This window comes from Zootoca vivipara, chromosome 10, assembly GCF_963506605.1.
Source record: "Zootoca vivipara chromosome 10, rZooViv1.1, whole genome shotgun sequence".
Taxonomy (NCBI): Eukaryota; Metazoa; Chordata; class Lepidosauria; order Squamata; family Lacertidae; genus Zootoca; species Zootoca vivipara.
The window spans coordinates 57,905,986-57,926,057 of NC_083285.1; the positions used below are offsets into that span (position 1 = coordinate 57,905,986).

The window sequence follows — 20,072 nt, forward strand, 5'->3', positions numbered from 1 at the left end:
ACTGAGAAGGCCCTCTGCTTGGTTCCCTGCAACTTGGCTTCTCGCAATGAGGGAACCGCCAGAAGGCCCTCGGCGCTGGACCTCAGTGTCCGGGCAGAACGATGGGGGTGGAGACGCTCCTTCAGGTTTACTGGACCGAGGCCATTTAGGGCTTTAAAGGTCAGCACCAACACTTTGAATTGTGCTAGGAAACATACTGGGAGCCAATGTAGGTCTTTTAAGACTGGTGTTATGTGGTCTCGGTGGCTGCTCCCAGTCACCAGTCTAGCTGCCACATTCTGGATTAGTTGTAGTTTCCGGGTCACCTTCAAAGGTAGCCCCAAGTAGAGCGCATTGCAGTAGTCCAAGCAAGAGATAACCAGAGCATGCACCACTCTGGCGAGACAGTCTGCAGGCAGGTAGGGTCTCAGCCTGCGTACCAGATGGAGCTGATAGACACCTGCCCTGGATACAGAATTGACCTGCGCCTCCATGGACAGCGGTGAGTCCAAATTGACTCCCAGGCTGCACACCTGGGATTGAAAGCCTCTGCTGTAGCCAATTTAGTTGGGCAACTTTCTATGAGGCCCCAATGAGATAGGCAGCAACCAATAGCACTGAGAGAATAGGGGAGATTGTCCTATGGGTTGACAGTGAAAGAGCCAGTGGCAGTGGCAGTGGCAAGGTGTGTGTGAAAGGGAGAGAGATGCTTCTTTCTCTCCTTCAGTCCCCATTCCCCCTGCTGCTGCCATCACTGCTGCTCCTTTGGGAAGCATGTGGAAGAAACCTGAATTTTATCATGCTTCCCTCGGTGGCAGCAGGAGCTTGGAAACCCCGCAAGGCCCCACTTGGTTGGTGAGCAGGGGTGCTTCTCCTAGTACATATAATAAAAGAGGTTGGTGTTCCCATGCTGCAGTTCGCTCGCTGGGGGGAAGCTTTGGAACCACTGCTTTATGTGATAAACGCAGACAAACCTGGGAATGAGTTCCAGTTGCCTCTGTAGCAAACAAAAAGCTGCAACAGCAGCAAATCCACACTTCCATTTGTCCTGTGCCATAGCGGTTTTGCCTTTGCCCTGCTGGCACTCTGCAGAAAACCCTACTGCCATTTGTTCCAAAGATTGGGTTTCCGCAGGGAGAAGTGGTGGGCGCCAAATGGAGGTGTGGCTAAGCCCATAGTCTCTCCCAAGCCCATGTATACCTGAAGGAGCGTCTCCACCCCCATCGTTCAGCCCGGACACTGAGGTCGAGCTCCGAGGGCCTTCTGGCGGTTCCTTCACTGCGAGATGTGAGGTTACAGGGAATCAGGCAGAGGGCCTTCTTGGTAGTGGTGCCCGCCCTGTGGAACACCCTCCCATCAGATGTCAAGGAAATAACTATCTGACTTTTAGAAGACATCTGAAGGCAGCCCTGTTTAGGGAAGTTTTAAATGTTTTATGTTTTCTGTTTTGAATCTGTTGGGAGCCGCCCAGAGTGGCTAGGGAAACCCAGCCAGATGGGCAGGGTATAAATAATAAATTATTACAATTTATTATTATTATTATTATTATTATTATTATTATTATTATTATTATCCATTATCACATATGCCTCTGCATATGTGAATTCAATTAAACTCATGGGCAATAGCCGTTTTTAGATTTTTATTCCTATTGAGACATGTGCTCTTACACATCTGTGTATGAATATCTTTGCTGGTGTGTGCTTAAAAAAAAAGGAAATAGGATAATCTTGATCAGGCTTCCTCAACCTCGGCCCTCCAGATGTTTTGAGACTACAATTCCCATCATCCCTGACCACTGGTCCTGCTAGCTAGGGATCGTGGGAGTTGTAGGCCAAAAACATCTGGAGGGCCGAGGTTGAGGAAGCCTGATCTTGATCGTATCCCATAGCTTTGCCTCTTTTCTAGTATGGCTGCATCCTATTCTGGATGCTTCCTAACCTCCCAGCTGTGCTAAAGATGCCATATAGGCAGATGACAGGATAATGTAGCTGGTCACCCTCACTTCACAGCTGTAGCTCCACAGCAAACTCTCTTTGGAGTCAGGATCTGACATGCCATGGTAGAAACAGACAGGATCACCCCCTGCATGATGCGTTGAAGAGCTACCACCAACCAAAAGCGGTCAGTGCTGCCCCAAAGGAGCCAATGGTACTACTTGGCAATGACACAATAGTCTTCCTGTTCAACAAGTGTAGAGCAGGGTTTGTTTCGCCCTCCCCCAGCCTGGAGGCTGCAATACCTTGAGGGCAACCTTGAAGGAGCTGGATGCCAGGGGTGGGCTGGGTAGAGGTAAATAGTAGACAGGGGTGCAGGTGCCACTCTTAACCTTTGCACAGCAGGGTCCATTCCAGCTGTGCAGAAGCCACCTAACACACACACACACACCTCCATTTGGGCAAGTAGGAAGCATTATTGCAATTTAAGGGCACATTCCAGCCAGGAGAAAGGATGGGAAGTAGACCCAGTGAAGCACATGGTCCTGAGGACTGGATAGAGGCCAGGACAACTGCAATGGTCCCTTGGACCTGATGTTCCTCACCTCTGATGTATGACCACCAAACTGTCTAAAAAGGGTTGCACGAATTAATCAGGTAGAGATGTCAAACATATGAGCGGATTCTGGTTGGATGACACCATGGAGCTGCAAAGGTTGACCCCCAAAAAACCACCCCATGCTATTTATAGGTGGCAAAATTGGGGAGAACATTTTGCTGCGTGCTTTTGGGGAAGCGGTGAAATATTCCCAAGGGTTTCTCCCGAGAAACGGATGCTCACTTTATGAGGAATAAAACTCGTGTTAGCCAATAGAGATTAAATTGGTACCCATAGCTGTACCCCAAACTCATAGATGGTAGGATTGGAAAGATAAGTTCACTGATTATTATTTTTTTCTAATGGAGGACTGAAATTCTCCAACAGCTTAGGAGAACTTTTGGAAAATGATTCCCAATTGTTTTCTGAGAAATTTTAGGTTATGCAAAGTGATGGCCGCTGCCTTCTTTGCAAACCAGTGGCAAATGTGGTAGGTAACTGGGGAACTGGTAGTTGGCCAAAAAACCCCAGTGGTGGTGTTGAGTCGGTAGAGGAGAAGCAACAACTTGAGATTTTGCCATCCAATCCTTAGAGTTTATTTATTTTTAGACTGCCCCACCCCAAGCAACTTGGAATGGACAACAATAAATTAAGAAACAAAGAATACAATATCCAGTCGAATTTTTGATTAAACGCATCTACAAAAGTCAACAGATGTTATAGCCTCAGCGCTCTAAGTGGAGGTTCTTCATTTCCATCTCCCACTGAAAAACAGCAGCCTGTATCGAAAATGCCCAGCAATGCTTCTGAAAGGTTATGCAGGTTTGGGCGAGTCTCCAGCATGACAGCACTTCCATAGCTGTGGGGCAGCCCCTAGGAATGCCCCTCTGCAAGGCCCAGATGTCTTGAGTTGGTTCTCAGGAGGTGACCTCAAGAGGGCACTCTTGGTCAACGTTATGGGTTGTGATGGTCCCATGGAGGGAGACAGTCTCTTAGGTATGCTGTACCCAAACCGGATAGATGTTTAGGCAGGACACTGATTTTTCTTTTCTTAAATAACGTTTCTGTACAGGAGCAGAAATCACTATGCTACATTAAAATAACTTCAGAAATATATATATACATATAAAATTTTTACATGACACCCAAAGGCACTGATTTGCATTGGGGCTCAGCTCCTCATTCCCAGTTATATTGGAAACAAGCAATTACATACATACATATATATATATATTGGAGGGGGGACGTATACAGAACACAGTAGCCCCTGCGCCAAATGATTAAACGCCCACTCCGTAAGGTTGAGAAGTACTGCCAACAAAGTTGCGGGGAAACTCCCCCCCCCCACTGAAATTCTGTAGCAAACAGAAAGTACTTTTTGAACTGTATGGAATAAAATAGCAAACATCATTCAATATAATAATAGTAATGATAAGAAAAGCTTGCATGAGATCTAATGAAAGACCGAGAACCTCAGAAGCTTCAGCGCTGTTGCTAGAATTATAATCCAGTCTGAAATTAAGCACCTCCAAATCCCATTGGTTTCAATGGGAGAGTTTAGCATGCACTTAAATAGACCCAATTCAAGTCAATGGAACTGTGCACTTAAATTTGGCCAGTTTTACCCATCAGTTTTAATTCAATAGATCAAGCATTTGTGAAGCTCTTAAAACGGAGAAGAATGCATGGGATTGGCGCTCTCTCTCTCTCTCTCTCTCCTTTTTTTTTGCTTTTGTTTTGTTTTTACTAGAAAGATACAGCTCTTTCAAAATAGCTGGTAGATACAGAAAGCATAAATATACAATAAAGTTTAAACACCGATTGTACTAAATGCAACAATACAAAGAAGCAAATGGTAACACAATAAAACTGTATTACATTTGTGCTTTGAATATTACAGTACATTATATACATTGGTCCAAAATAAGCATCTCATGCCAAGTGACGCAAAATAAAAAAATAAAGTAAAATAAGATTACCAAAACAGCAAGCAAAAGAGAGGAAAAAAAACTCCAGCAAGTATTTACATTATCTTTTAATAAACATTCAACTGTGAACTGGTGCAATTTCCACTACATGTATTTGAAGTCCGCCTTTTATTCCACACGACCCTCCTGTCTCCCTATATCTACGTTATTCAGTAGGTTCTGCCATTGTTTTTCTTTTTAATATATATATATGTATATATATATACACGTTGAACAAAAGCAAAGAAAAGAAAGGGTAAGAACATAGTGCTTCAATATTCTCCGCGACGAGGCATCGGATCAGCGAACTTGGGGTGCGTAACCTTCTTTCATTAAACCCTCCTCATAGTCTGTCTGGCAGAGTATCATGTTGTTCTTTAGGAAAAATTTGTCTCCCACGCAAAATCTGGAAATACAAGAGAGGGGAAATCAGATGAGAAACACAGAGGATCCAAGTTGCATTTAAAACATAGGCGTCAGGGAAACGCACAGTTTTTTGTTGCCATCAGATGAGCCTCGCCAATGTGGGGAATGACCAGAAACACTCCTGCCAATGACCACAATGTTTGAACTGGAATATACGAGTTCAGGTGGCCCTTAAAAGGCCCCAGGGACCTACATTGTCCAGAGCTTTGTACATTAATACAGTACAAGGATCATGAACCAGGATCGGTAGCCGATGAGCAGCCAGAGCAGAGGTTTCCACAATGGTGTCAGATGTTGTTGGCCATGTTCCCTCATCAATTTCTGCACCAGCTAGAGCTTCTGGAGCAGAGACAATGGCAGCCCCGTCCAGAGCATGTTGCAGTAATCCAGCCCTGGGGTTATGAACCCATGGACCACAGCAGTTGCATAAAGACTAAGCCACTGTTGACCACTTCTCTTGGTGGCACTATAGGAGAACGTTAGACATTACAGAGGCCTCTCCCCACCCAATGCCCAGCAGATGTGTGGGACTACAATTCCCACCAGCCCCTGCACCACAGCATCACAAAAATGTTCACTTGATGGCTCCGCCACACTATTTAATTCCATCCGCATCGCTGTCAATCGACATTTCAGGCCCGGGAGGGATCATGTGAATTGGCCTTTATATACAGCCAAGCTAATTTTGCACCATGTGTGGCGTGGGCCTTACATTTTCAATGGGTTCATTTTCCCTTAACAACAAAAAGAGAGCTCTCTTTTAACGCCCGCCTGGAGAAACAGGGGGAGCCCCACACCCCAAGGGGTCTTTTGGCGCACAGAAGAGCTTTCGCTAATAATGAATCGTGCATCGGGGGGTCACATTCTGTTTGTGGCCAACGCTCCATCTATAAAAACATACTGGGAGGTGCGACACCCAAAAGCTCCAATTAAACCAAATCGAGTAACCTAAATGAACTTCTTAGCATTGAGGCAGACAGATGAAAACCAGTCTCCCTCAGCTAATTACCCGCTTTACTCTCGAAACTATTGTTTAATTCGGTAATGGATTACAATGTTCTTTTTTGCCGTATAATTTTCCAAGCGAGCGACATCTTGGACACAATTAGAAGCAGAAATAAATGTGCACGTTGTTTACGGTAGATTTAACAACAGAGTAGCTATGGGAATCGGCTGTATGTGTACTTAATTGTAACAATTTAACCTTCAAATAGCGGTGTCTGGTGTAGTTGACCCAGTAAAAGTACGTATAATTACACAAGTTGACCTTGGCGACCTTTGATTGTGGGGCCCCCACCCCCCCCCCACCCTTTTTATCAGCCAGTCAGTTTCTAATGATGTCTGAAGCAGAAATCTGAGGGAATTGTCACAGAGTAAATTGTGTATTGAAAGGAGGCCTTTAATGTTTTGTGAAGTTGTGAGGTTTTAAATGGGGCAGCAGTGGGACTGATTTACATTTGTAAAGATTGGAATGCTAGACAAACAGCGAACCCATTTATTTTCCAAGGGGTAGCTTTGGAAATTTATCCTTACGCTCGCTAAATAGAGTGAGGGAAAATAGTGTAATAAAAAAGTGGATTGAAAAGAATTAGCTTGGCTCCTGAAGGTAAATTGGGCTGTTTATTTGTGGATTCCCCTCCCCTCCCCACCTCTTCCCCCCCCCCCCCATCTCTCAGATTAAAACCCGCTCATAGCTCTTGACTGAAAATACAGATTATGGAACCTTTCCTGAAAATGCTTTTCAAGTTATTTATGGTTAAAACAGCTTCATAGAGAAAACACACACTCCTAATTTCGGATCCCCCACACTTCTCCGACATATTTTTATATTTCGTTATATTCCACCTACATCTTATTGAATGGAGCAGATGGAAATAAAAACGGGCTCCTGCAGAGGGGAAGCAGTTATTTTCTGAGCTCTTTAGCACCTGACCATTTTTGTTTCTCTGCAAAAAAAATGCTGTATGTTAAACAGCTTTTCTGGCCAAAATCCTCCCACAAAGCATACTTCAGTTATATAAAAAGAAGCTCGTATGACTACATAACTGGGTGTGTGTTGGTGGGGGGAAGAGTCTGCCCCCCAATCACATCTCCCCTGTTGATTATGGGCAGAGTGGTCCATCCTCACTTAGGTAAAGGTAAAGGTAAGACTCCCTGGAAAAGACCCTGGTGTTGGGAAAGATGGAGGGCACGAGGAGAAGGGGAAAACAGAGGACGAGATGGTTGGATAGTGTTCTCGAAGCTACCAACATGAGTTTGACCAAACTGTGGGAGGCAGTGGAAGACAGGAGTGCCTGGCGTGTTCTGGTCCATGGGGTCACGAAGAGTCGGACACGACTAAACCACTGAACAACAACAACAACAACAACAACAACAACAACAACAAAAAGGTAAAGGACCCCTGAACGGTTAAGTCCAGTCAAAGGCAACTCTGGGGTTGCGGCGTTCATCTCGCTTTCAGGCCGAGGGAGCCGCCGTTTGTCCACAGACAGCTTTCCAGGTCATGTGGCCAGCATGACTAAACTGCTTCTGTCCAGTTTAAATTTTAATTTCAATTTGTTTGAATTAATTGTGGGATGTATCTTAATTTAATGATCGCTTGTTTGTCTTGCTTGCATGATGTTAGCCGCTCTGAGCCCGGCTTTGGCCGGGGAGGGCAGGATATAAATAAAATTTATTATCATTATCATTATTATTCTGGTGCAACAGGACACCGTGACGGAAACCAGAGTGCACGGAAATGCCATTTAGCTTCCCACCACAGTGGTACCTATTTATCTACTTGCATTGTTGTGCTTTCGAACTGCTAGGTTGGCAGGAGTTGGGACAGAGCCACGGGAGCTCACCTCGTGGTGGGGATTTGTACCACTGACCTTCTGATCAGCAAGCCCAAGAGGCTCAGTGGTTTAGACCACAGTGCCACCCACATCCCTATCATCGCTTAACACAACAATGGTAGCCTTGCCTCATACACGCCTTCCCAGAGCTGCACCAGAACAAAGGTGATTCTTCCTTCCCTTGGGGAAGGTCTATAGCTCAGTGGAAGAGCATCTGCCTTGCAAGCAGAAGGTCCCAAGTTCAATCCCCGGCATCTCCAGGTAGGGTTAGGAGAGACTCCTGCCTGAAATCGTGAAGAGCACCTGCCAGGCAGTATAGACATTACGGAGCTATGTGGACCAACGGTCTGACTCTCTATAAGGCAGCTTCCTATGTAAATGCAGTTGTGGCAGACCATTGGGCTGACAGATAGCTCAAGGTGGAAAATTGGTGGCTCTCCAGATGTTACTGTCATCAGCCCCAGCCATCATGGGCAATGGTCAAGGATGATGAGAGTCCAGGAACAACTGAGGGATGCAACATCTGGAGGGATGCCATGGGCAATGCTTGCAAACCTATTCCAATATCATGTTTCACAAAGAAGGTGAAATGGCCTTCCCCCACCCGACCCCTTGCTTGGCTTACATGGTGGTGGTAGCAGTGACAACACTGACGGGGTTCTTCAACCTTGGGTCCACAGCTGTTGCTGGACTACAACTCCCATTATCCCAAGCCAGGTCAGTCTATGGACAGGGATAAATGGATGGGAGTTGTAGTCCAGGAAAAAGTCTGAAGAATGCCACTCAAGATTAATGTAGATTCCAACTTTCTACTTTCAAAGAAGAAAATATGACATTTCCTTATATTGGCCTTGGCCAACCTGCCACCTTTCAGGACTGCAGATCCCATCAGCTATCTTACACAAACCAGTAGTCTGTCTACTTTGGTACTCTCAGTGGCAGCGTCTCTCTGGGGTCTCAGGCAAATGTCTCTCCCAGCACCTGCTCTCTGTATATTCTGATTTGTAAGGAGCACTTAAGCCACAGTTTCCTGGTTTAGGCATCACAGGAAACATTTGTTTAACAAGCAGAGATGTAAGGCAAAGCCAGGCAAGGTGAGGGGTTGAGTGCAGGCACAAGACTCCTTGGTCTAATGAACCATGGTTTAAAATTGAAATAACACTGTTATTTTTGAATCAGGCCTATTTGTACATCTAGCCAAGTACTATGTAATCGTACTTTGACTGGCAGTGACTCTCCAAAGTCTCAGGAAGAATTCTTTCCCATCTGCTATTACCTGATCCTTTTGATCACAGGCATAAAAGAGCCTGAGAAATTCGCCATGTACAGCTTCCAGTGAGGTTTGAGCCCTCTTGGTGTTCTCTGATGGATGTCCTGTTCTCTGGTGAGAACAGGCTTTGACTAAAGAGTTATTTCAACACTTTTTACAACATGCAAGCATACCTGAAAGTTAGTACTTGGCCATTAAAAAGTCCTGTGCTATTTTATTGTTTGCTAAATTGTGATTTTAAACATGGGCGTACCCAGCATGGGGCAGGGGGGCAGCTGCCCCCCTAGAAGCAGGGCAGCTGGAGAGGACAGGCAGGGACGCTGCCTGCTGTGCTCCACCTCAGCCTGCTTGGCTGAAGCGAAACGGCAGCATGAGGTGCCGCGGAGCATTGTGGGGCAGCACTTTCTGTGCTGTGCTCGCTGTGACTTGAAAGAGTGTGGGCTGACGTTAGCCCAGGTCCAGGTCCAGGTTTTCTTCAACGGAGGCAGCTTCGCTGCTGCTGCCTCGTTTTAGTCACTGCTGCCATTAAAGGAGCGGGCTAGGCAGGAGTGCAAGCGCGGGTGGCTCCGTGTGCTGCCTTGCAAACGGCCTCCTTTTCTCTGGGGTGTGTGGACATTGACCATGCCTCCTGGGGGGATCCTGGCCATGTCATTGCCAGCTAGCCAATCGGGTGGCTGAGGGGTGTGGCTGGTGTGCCTCCCCCTAGCTTTGATCCTGGGTATGCCCATGATTTTAAACCAATTCTGTTAACTTCCAACATCACATCTAGCTTTGCCCCTAGAATCTCCCTCTCTGCTAGTTACACAAATCATTCATACTTGCAAATATTTGTATTATTATTGTATTTTCATTCTTCTTTCTTTCTTTTTTGCAGGCGAGAAGATTGTAGCGATGGCCACTATCTTTTTTTAAAAAGAAAACCTGTCTCTAATCCAAAACCTCTATGCACTGAAAAAGAAGCCCATCGTCTTTTGTTCTGTGGCTAACAAAAATTATCTGCCTTGCTTGACTGATAAAGATTAGCCGACTTCTTGCATTAAAGAAGTTTATCTTGTACGGGATGAAGTGACAAGACAGTAACTAAGTGCTAATTGTGCATAACCAGCGCTAAAGATATGCAGGCCCATTACGACATGCAATAAATGAAGCGAACAACAAGAACGTATTAGACAGTTTTAATAATGACACTAGAACAGTGGTTTGGAGCAATAAGGATGGGGGAAAGTCTTTAAGAGTTTCAATTCAAAGGAGTATGCAATTATTTCGTACTTGAATGGATTCCACTGGTAGGGTAAGGCTGACCTTATTTTGAATGCAGACTCTTTAGTTCTGCACCAAAACAAGGCTGATGTATAGGAACTGTAAATGGCCCTGTAACTTCTAATTGCTTAGCATTATTATATAGTTTAAACAGTGGTTATTACTTGTCTGATATTTTAATTTTCTGCACATCGTGATGAAAAAGGTCAATTTGGCTTTGTTTTAGAATGTAATTGTAGAAAGCTATAATTATGGCAGCTGCACAATTCACACTGCATGAGGGATGCTCAGCTGTATGTGTGCCTGTGTGCTTTTAAAACTCACTATGTCGCTACGGAACGAAGCGGAGCAGCATGGGCTGCCTCTTCCATTATTTTACCCCGCACATTAGAGAAACGGGCAAATCCATTCATTTCATTTCCCTGAAACTTTGTGGGTTTTTTTTTTTAAAAAAAAACACCCCAGGGCTAGCTAATGTGGCACTCTTTAGATGCTGTTGGACTACAACTCCCGTCATCAGCTGACCATTGGCCATGCTGGCTGGCGCTGATGGGAGTTATGGTCCAAGGACATCTAGAGGACGCCCCATTGGCTAGCCCTGTTTTTACCCATCATTCAGTTCTGTTTCCACAAGAGCAGCCCATGTGGTGAGGCAGAGCCACAGAACTGCCCTCCCGGCACTGGGGTTGCTGCAGCTTACCCGCATGCCGTTGGGGTAGGGCTGGGCAGCTGTGAGGTTGGGGCTCCACCAGCACACCAAGCACTGGAACCAATCTGGTGGTTCTGCCAGGGCACGTGTACAGCCCAAAGGTATTGTAAAAGACAACCCTTACAGTCGCTTCTACAGCTCTGGATACCTCTGCACACCAATCTGGCATCTAGGCAGCTACTTCCAGGTTTGTGCTGTATGGAGCTGTTGCAGCAGCTGGAGACCACTCCCTTTCCACCAGTTTATGTACCTTCCCCTGACAGGGTGTGCATAGGTAGCTGGAGACTACGCCTGCATGGAAACTGCCTCTGCTCTTCCTGCTTCAGTCCCCTTCTGGTTCTGGGAGAGAGTGGTGCAGGAGAGGGTGGGGAAGCACCCAGCCCTTTCTTGGCCTGGCCTGCCTCTTCCTCCACTCTGAAGCTTCCCTTGCCTCTGATTCTTGCCTCCTGATTGGTACAGGAACCCACAGACCACTATTCCTCCCCTCCTGAGTGGGACTCCAGCGTCCTGCCAGTCCCTGACACTGCCCCACTCCAGTCCAGGTTAGTTGCAGTGACGCCATGGTTGGGATGCTACCACATGATTCCATTAGTGGCTTCCATGTTAAGCCAGTTAAGCTTCAGGAAGTAGGAGAGCCACCTCAACAAACATTTTTATGTATTTTATAACATATTTAACATGTGCCTTCTTCCAAAACATGGGTTGTACCCATTGTTATGCAAGCAAAGTTCCACTCATCCAAGAAGACGCCCCTTTCTTCTCCTCCACTAACACCTCCCTGAAACCTGACTTGGAGGGGCCACATGATGGCCAGAAGGGCCAGGAGAAGAGGAAGTTCTTTTGTGCTCATGGAAGTCTGCTGTGCAAGTGGATACAGCCCAACGTGTATTTCGGCACTTACGAAAAGTTGACAACTGAATAATAATATTCTGCGAATGTTGGGGTCCAGCAGAGTTTTTAAGTTTCGCAACCCTGCAACATTTTAACCTGAGACTCCAAAAGAAACTGTCCAGGTCATGCTCAGAGAAGAATCAAGTGATTTCAGTGAGTCTAAAAGTAGCGATGACTTACTAGAGCCCAGTTGCTTTTTTTAGGTCTAAGTCTGGATTCAAGCCAACATGCTCAAAGTCAATAATAATAATAATAATAATAATAAGCCTTCATTGTCACTACACCACCTGTGTGCAGTGAAATTAAACAAGCCCTCCTCCCGACACATACATACAATAAAGGGGATCTCCAAAAAGCTAGGACCTCTATAATTTCATGGCCGCAGAAGATTTTGCTCTATGTGATACTAGGCCTCAGTGATAGTGATAGCATTATGATGGAGCTGTCACTCAAATTTGCAGCTGCATTCAGATGCAATTTTCACCAATGGATTTTAGCATTACAATCAGGAATGGCCTCGGGTTCACATGCTCCCTCCACCCCACCACAAGCTTGGCAATGAGATGCCTATGTTTCTGGCTTGCCCTTAAACCAGGATCAAGCTGTGGTTTGCAAACCATGGTTTACCATGTTTGCCGCTAAACCACGAACAAAAGTATACAATCACCGTAGATGTGGGGCAAAGGGGAGCACCAAGTTCATGCCTCTTATGCTGAACCACAGATAATTATTGTGTAAGAGTAGGGTTGCTGTGATAAGAGGTAGGTGAGAGCTGTCATTGCTTAGGTACACTGTGTCCAGTTTTGCCCAGAGAATGGTAGCAAGCTATTGTGCCTCCATACCCTCCAAATTCTAGGTCAGTGCCAAGTTGGTTTCAGTACATGGAAGGAGACTTAAGAAACTCTCCTACCTCTGATTACAAAGTTGACAGGCGAAGCAGTCCAGGTGGTAAACATTGTCCTTGGCCCTCATCACCATCTCAAAAGCAGGGATGAGTTTGCTGCAGGCTGCACAGTTCCCCGTAACGCCAAATAACCTACAGAAAATTTAAAAAAAAGATGAGAGGAGGAGGCATGATTGGTTGGGGCAAGAAAAGAGAGACCCTCTATACAGTACCCAATAATCACACTTGCATTTTTCTTCCTTCCCGGACATAAATCTATATTTGATTTCACCACGAGACTAAACTTCTCTCGGAAATGCTAAAGTGCAAATGCTCCGAGAGGGCGAGGGTGGGGGCACGAGCTGCTTTTCATCTCTACTCGCAGATAAGCATTCTACTGTCATAAAGCTTTCTACAAAGGGCGGAAAGATATGGAACTGCGGGGAAATAGTTTATTTTCTCCCTTCGCTAGAAAAATCTACATAGCCAGCATACAGTACGTAAAAGCTACTCGATGTGGGAGGGAGTGACGATTCTCATTCTTGGAAAGATGATAAAGAAAGGGGGAAACAATAACCCCGGGACTACGTTATAGGGTATAGAAATTTCTTAAATAAATAAGATATAATAATAAATAAAGCTCAGCAAAATGTTAGCCTATGGCACATATTATGGAGTGAGTTTGTCCGATAGTACAGTAAAATAATAATAATAATAATAATAATCCACAACTCCTTGGAGTTCACTGTAAATACGAGTGTGATATAAAACCTTGGCCTCAATGCTATTTATTTGTAACACACAAGCTTTAGCAAAAGAGGAAATAATGCTTTGGTGGGGAAGGCTCCTATTGCAGTCATTTTTGACACCTAGCGCTAAAAGCTTTACCATTATTAAAGAGCATTTTATGTCATTTAAAGCGTCAGAAAGCATTAGTGGTTCATGCACCTTCTAACCCTGCTCCATGCTTATAGCTATGATTATGTTATTCAAGTAGCCCATTAAAGTAAATGAGGCAGTCAGCTATATATAGCCACATTAGGAGTGCAGGTACATTATATTGTAGGAACAATTTCAAATCTCTTATGAAATGTTTTAACTTTGGTGATGGGGGGAAGAACCCACTTCCTTTTTTAAAAACAGATGAGCGTGCACACGAGCACAGTCACACATTGTTCAAGGTGGCTCCCCCCCCCCACAGCTGGTATGTTCCAAATAATGAAATAACCGTACACACATCTATACAGAATTTTAATTCTAATAAGGGAAGATTATAAACTATTATTTTTTTCCTTTTCGGATGCACACACCGCCGATCTTTGAAACCAACTTTAATGCAAAGCTATTTAATACATGCAAATGTATTTCCCCCCTTTTTCCCTTTTAAAAAAGTAGCAATGCTCTTTCTCTGTGTTTAGCAGTTAATGCCATTTTAAAGTACGATACAAAATAGATGAAAATGCCGCATCTGCCGCCTTCCCTTTTGCTCTTCAACATCAGGCTGACAGCAGAAAAATATTAATGGCTCTCGGGGGAAATGGCGAATTAAAAGCAGTTCTGAGCTAATGAATTCAAAGGTGCTACAGTCGAAAACTTGGTTTGGCAACACACACAGATGAGCGCAAACCTTCCCGTTTGAAAGGGGCGCACTAGTGGTGCCTGCACAGCTAACCAAGCCCTGACATCAGCTCAGTGCACACATTTTGCATAATACACACAGCATGTTTATTTCTAAAGTTATGAACCATTTTTCTGCTGATTGTCTGGTGCACTAGTTTACCCTGATTATATATATAAATATATATATATAATGTTCAGAAATAAACAAAACAACAACGAGGCTTAATCACCAGCATCCCTATGTTCATCAACTCCTGGTAGATTTATTATTCAGGCGCATGTCAACTTCATTTTGCTAATTGTGAAGACGGATGATTAAAATTATATGTACACACAGAGAGAGACAGAGGGTTGTGTGTCTCTCCACAATCACTTCTCAAAAGATTCCACCCCAGCAGTTCTCAAATGGCCTTGGGCAAGCCATGCCAGTTCAAAAAACAAAAAAAAAGGCTGGATCCAACTAAGCCCTACTCAGAGTAAACTCACTGAAATGAATGGGACTAAGTTGGGGTACTACTAACTCACTGAAGTGAGTCTACTCTGAGTAGGATTAATACAACACAATGGCTCAAAGACTAGCAGAGAGGCACTTCAGGGTAAAACTGAGGCCACTGTTCACAAATGCATTCATTTATTTCAAATAATTTATATACCGCTTAATTAAATAGCCCCCAAGCAGCGTACATAGAACAAATAAAAACAATTATCGATGTGCAAATAAAAGAAGCAATGTTTGAAAACAGATAGGCATAACTTATTCCCAAGTCTGGAGAGGCTTGGTGAAACAAACAGAAGGCTTTGGGTTTTATATTACAATAGCAAGACCTTAAACTTGGCATGGTTGGAAACCAGCACCTATCAGAGGTGCAATATCTCATGCCTATCAGCAACCGTGCTGCAGTGTTGTGCACTAACAGCAGCTTCCTGAGCAACTGCACCTGGACGCTACCTATGCTTAAAACGACCATAGTCAATATTTCCCAATCCAGGAGCGGCAGCAGTTGATGCTCCAGTCAATGTTGGTGGAAGGTGCTACTAGCCACAGAGCTCACCTGGGCATCTAGTGAAAGAGGCTGGACTGGGAAGCAGCCCCCCCAAGCTGAGTACTTGCTCCTTCAGGGCACTTCCACACAGGGCAGGCAATAGACCTATTTGTCAGACACGGGAACTGCTCATCCACAGAGCTTACGTCTTGGCGGGACTCAAACTCAATGGTTGTCCATTTGCCTGGCAGTGGTGCTTAGCTTAATAGCCATCTCTGGTGATTCTGTGCTCTTGCTTCCTCTGTTCTTCCTGAGCAGTACAACTCAAACATGGTCTTCAGCATCTACCTTACACAGCACTCTACCCCATGGGGAAGTGTCAGCGACTGGCCCCACAACCTGGTCCCACAATCATAAGTCAACTAAATTAATCTAAATTAATTTAACAGCTTGGGGAGTTAAAATAACAACAGCTTGTATCCAAGAAGCCTGGTCAGAAGAGCAAATCCCCTGGTTTCAAGTAAAGTTGGTCCACCTTGACCTTCTCCAGCCAGTTGGACTCCCACTCTCATCAGTTTCAGCCAGCCTGGCCAATGCTCAGGGAAGGTGGGACTTGGAGTGCAACACCATCAGGGGGGCACCAGGTAGGGGAAAGCTGATCCACCAAATAAATAAACAAATCTTAAACTAAATGAGAAGAACAGAACCCAGAAGTGGGTTGGTTTTTTTAATGGAACAGCAGCATCTAGGCCAGAGCAAGGCATGCACTAGATCAAGGATGGGGAACTTGTGGCCTCCAAATGGACTCCCAATATCTGGAGGGGGATCAGGTCCCCTAGACGATGGGTCAAGCAGCTCACTAAGAGGTTGCAGCACTCAACGTCACCCAACCTAGAAGAGATCAAACTGGGCATAGGAACATAGAACATAGCTGCCTTATACTGAATTGCATCTAGCTCAGCAATGTCCACATTGACCAGCAGTGGCTCTCCAGGATTTCAGGTTGGGGTCTCTCCTACCTAGAGATGCTGGGGACTGAACCTGGGACCTTTTGTGTGCAAGGCAGGTGCTTTACCACTGAGCTACAGATCTTCCCCAGCCTTTGGAAACCTTCGAGGGAAGAGGTGCACAAACCTTTCTGATCAACAAATTCCACATGGCCTGTGCTGGCTTCATAACAGGAGAATAAGGATGTAAGAGTGCATCACTTTGCCTTCCTCCCTATATCTGTTGCACACAACACTGCTTCCTTTCTGCTGCAGTTCATCTTCCACCAAAAACCATTATCTGTCTCGCTGTTTGCCGTGGCAAAATGACATAACTTACGCAATTTATGTAATTGACTATGTGAATTTTGTTGCCATTCTGTTACTCCACTTTATTCCTTTCAATGCAATGGAAAGACAAGGCAAACTGGGGGTGGGGGTGGGGGGTGGGGACATAATCAATTACCTATCTTTTATGATCTGAAAGCAACAGCAACAGCTGTTGATTGATTTCCGTACTGGAAATGGGATGAATAAGTGAGCACCAGCAATTTCCACTCCTGCTTCCATTTATTCTCCAACAACCTTACAAGGGACAGCGGATGCTGTAGACCAAGGTGGTTACACACCTGCCAGCAACACACACAGATGTTAGTCTTTGTTACCACTATGCTCCAACAGCTATGCTGTGCAATTGCACAGCAAAGGCCAATCCAGGTTTGAACCCCTGTGTGGACACAACCCTCAGCCTGCCAACGACACTGGATATCGGCATGTGCTGAGTTGACTCAACATGGTTACTACCACAACAGCAGAGAGAGACTTTTTGGAACAGGACTCTGGCGGAGCCAGGAAGAGGATAATAATAATAATAATAATAATAATAATAATAATAATAATAATAGATAAAATACCCAGCCCATCTGGCTGGGTTTCCCCAGCCACTCTAGGCAGCTCCCAACAGAATATTAGTAATAATAATAAAGTGATAAAACAACAAATATTCAAAACTTTCCTAAACAGGGCTGACTTCAGATGTCTTCTAAAACAGTGGTTCCCAACAGGTGGTCCGGGGACCCCCAGGGGTCCGCGAGCTATGCCAGAGGGGTCCGCAAGATGCTATTAGAATAAAAAATATATTAAATATATTTCGTATGATAACAGATTTTTTTGTTTTGGCCGCTTCCTGCATGAGCAGAGTCTAGCGCAAAACTAGAATTAGATAGAGGCAATAGTTCTGCTGTATGCCGTTAGGTGGCGCTTTACAAACACTACTGTTTTGCAAAGAGGCAGTGCACGCATTCTACTAACGCTCACCTCCCCAAGATGCTTTGCGCGTGTCGGCTTCATTTGTGCGCTACTGCGCAGGTACCCTGTCTTCTCCATTCCCCTCCCTCCTCCCTGGCGCGCGCTGCCTCTTTGCAAAACAGTAGTGTTTGTAAACAAAGCGTTGTTTTTTGCGGAAGCTACAGTTCGCGTAGCTAAAAATGGACCGTTGGTTAAAAAGTGGTTCGTTAAAACGACAAAGGCCTACAGATGAAGAGGAAGATAATGCATTTGATGTTCAAGCAAGTAAGTCAGTGACTCTCGAACCGATCTTGTCAGTGTCCATTGAACCTAAATTGTCAGCGTCCCTTGAACCTAACCCTTCCAAGATCAGTGTTAAGCTTACTGGAAAAATTAGATTAGGAATTAGGAATTAGATTTAGGATTAGGAATTAATGGGGGTCCTTGTCACAATAGCGGCTTGATGAGGGGTCCTCGAGAAAATTTTGTTGGGAACCCCTGTTCTAAAAGTCAGATAATTGTTTATTTCCTTAACATCTGGTGGGAGGGCGTTCCACAGGCCGGGTGCCACTACCAAGAAGGCCCTCTGCCTAGTTCCCTGTAACTTGGCTTCTCGCAATGAGGGAACCGCCAGAAGGCCCTCGGCGTTGGATCTCAGTGTCTGGGCAGAACGATGGGGGGTGGAGACGCTCCTTCAGGTATACTGGGCCGAGGCCATTTAGGGCTTTAAAGGTCAGCAGGATAAATGAGTGAGAGGGGAAGGGACTGGTTCACCTGCACTGGGTGCCAAGCTGAGAGGGCGCCACAACAATTATGTAGAATGGAACGTGAGAGGCAGGGGACACACCAAATTTTGGTATTGCACAAGGTGCCGCTGAATTTTGAAAGCCCAATCTCCACCACTGTGTGAAAGTTGCTACCAAAGGGATAGAGTCCTATTTCCATGCATGCATGGAACTTGATTCATCCTAAATAGTGCCAAGGCATGGATAGAATTCACTCCTGTGTCCCCAACCTCCAATGTTCAGTCTGATGTGGGAGGAACATGTGTCAAATTCCGACTAGGCAGGCATGAGTTCAGATGGGTAAATCCTGAAAAACGGCACCTCCAGCACTCAGAGCGGCTCAGCTACAGAGCTCAACAAGAAACTGGCAAGGCCTAACTCACAAGGTTAAAAGAGCTCTGCGTATGCAGCACTGAACTCATTGGGAGGTCAGGATATACATGTCGTAAATTAATTTCATTTAGGAAGGCTTACCTTAGACAAGGTTTGAGATCTCTTGATCTACAGCAGGGGTTGCTAAACCGTGCTTCATTCAGGTGGCCCACGGCATGTCCGCATTAAATATTCATAATGATTTTTAATTGTATTTTTATTGCTACTTTTATCTCTCATGCCGCATTCTACTGTATTACAATTTGAATTCCATAGATAAAAATACAATTAAACACCATGCAGCTTCTAGTGTATTGCATTACAATTTCTACAACAGGCAGAAAATTCATTAAGCAGTCTTCCAAAGTCTCCATCCATTTTCAAGTGGTCCATGGGGGAGAACATTTGGAAACCACCAATCTACAGCAGCACCTTATTGTCGCTTTTGAAGAATAATTGACTAATATGTTATAGAACCACACCGGGGACTACAATGAGCAATTCAGTATCATTATTTCCTTTCCTTTCAATTGTTATTGTTGTTTAGTCGTTTAGTTGTGTCTGACTCTTTGTGACCCCATAGACCAGAGCACGCCAGGCACTTCTGTCTTCCACTGCCTCCCGCAGTTTGGTCAAACTTATGTTCGTAGCTTCAAGAACACTGTCCAACCATCTCGTCCTCTGTCGTCCCCTTCTCCTTGTGCCCTCCATCTTTCCCAACATCAGGGTCTTTTCCAAGGAGTCTTCTCTTCTCATGAGGTGGCCGAAGTATTGGAGCCTCAGCTTCAGGATTTCTCCTTCCAGTGAGCACTCGGGGCTGATTTCCTTCAGAATGGATAGGTTTGATCTTCTTGCAGTCCATGGGACTCTCAAGAGTCTCCTCCAGCACCATAATTCAAAAGCATCAATTCTTCGGCGATCAGCCTTCTTTATGGTCCAGCTCTCACTTCCATACATCACTACTGGGAAAACCATAGCTTTAACTATACGGACCTTTGTTGGCAAGGTGATGTCTCTGATTTTTAAGATGCTGTCTAGGTTTGTCATTGCTTTTCTCCCAAGAAGCAGGCGTCTTTTAATTTTGTGGCTGCTGTCACCATCTGTAGTGATCATGGAACCCAAGAAAGTAAAATCTTTCACTGCCTCCATTTCTTCCCATTCTATTTGCCAGGAGGTGATGGGACCAGTGGCCATGATCTTGGTTTTTTTTGATGTTGAGCTTCAGACCATATTTTGCACTCTCCTCTTTCACCCTCATTAAAAGGTTCTTTAATTCCTCCTC

At 45.0% G+C, this 20,072-nt stretch overlaps 1 protein-coding gene across 3 annotated transcripts in view; it reads right to left on the reverse strand.

Annotated features, from left to right (window-relative positions):
• Positions 1-3,807: 3,807 nt before the first annotated feature.
• The window catches only part of LMO3 (LIM domain only 3), a 90,568-nt gene continuing 74,303 nt past the window's right edge, over positions 3,808-20,072 (reverse strand). For all 3 annotated transcript variants that reach the window (XM_035127673.2, XM_035127675.2, XM_035127672.2), the window contains exons 3-4: positions 12,785-12,910; positions 3,808-4,887 (exon numbers count right to left, since the gene is read on the reverse strand). In XM_035127673.2, coding sequence (XP_034983564.1) covers positions 4,782-4,887; positions 12,785-12,910 — 232 coding nt within the window. In that variant the 3' untranslated portion in view covers positions 3,808-4,781. The remainder of the gene's footprint in view (positions 4,888-12,784; positions 12,911-20,072) is intronic.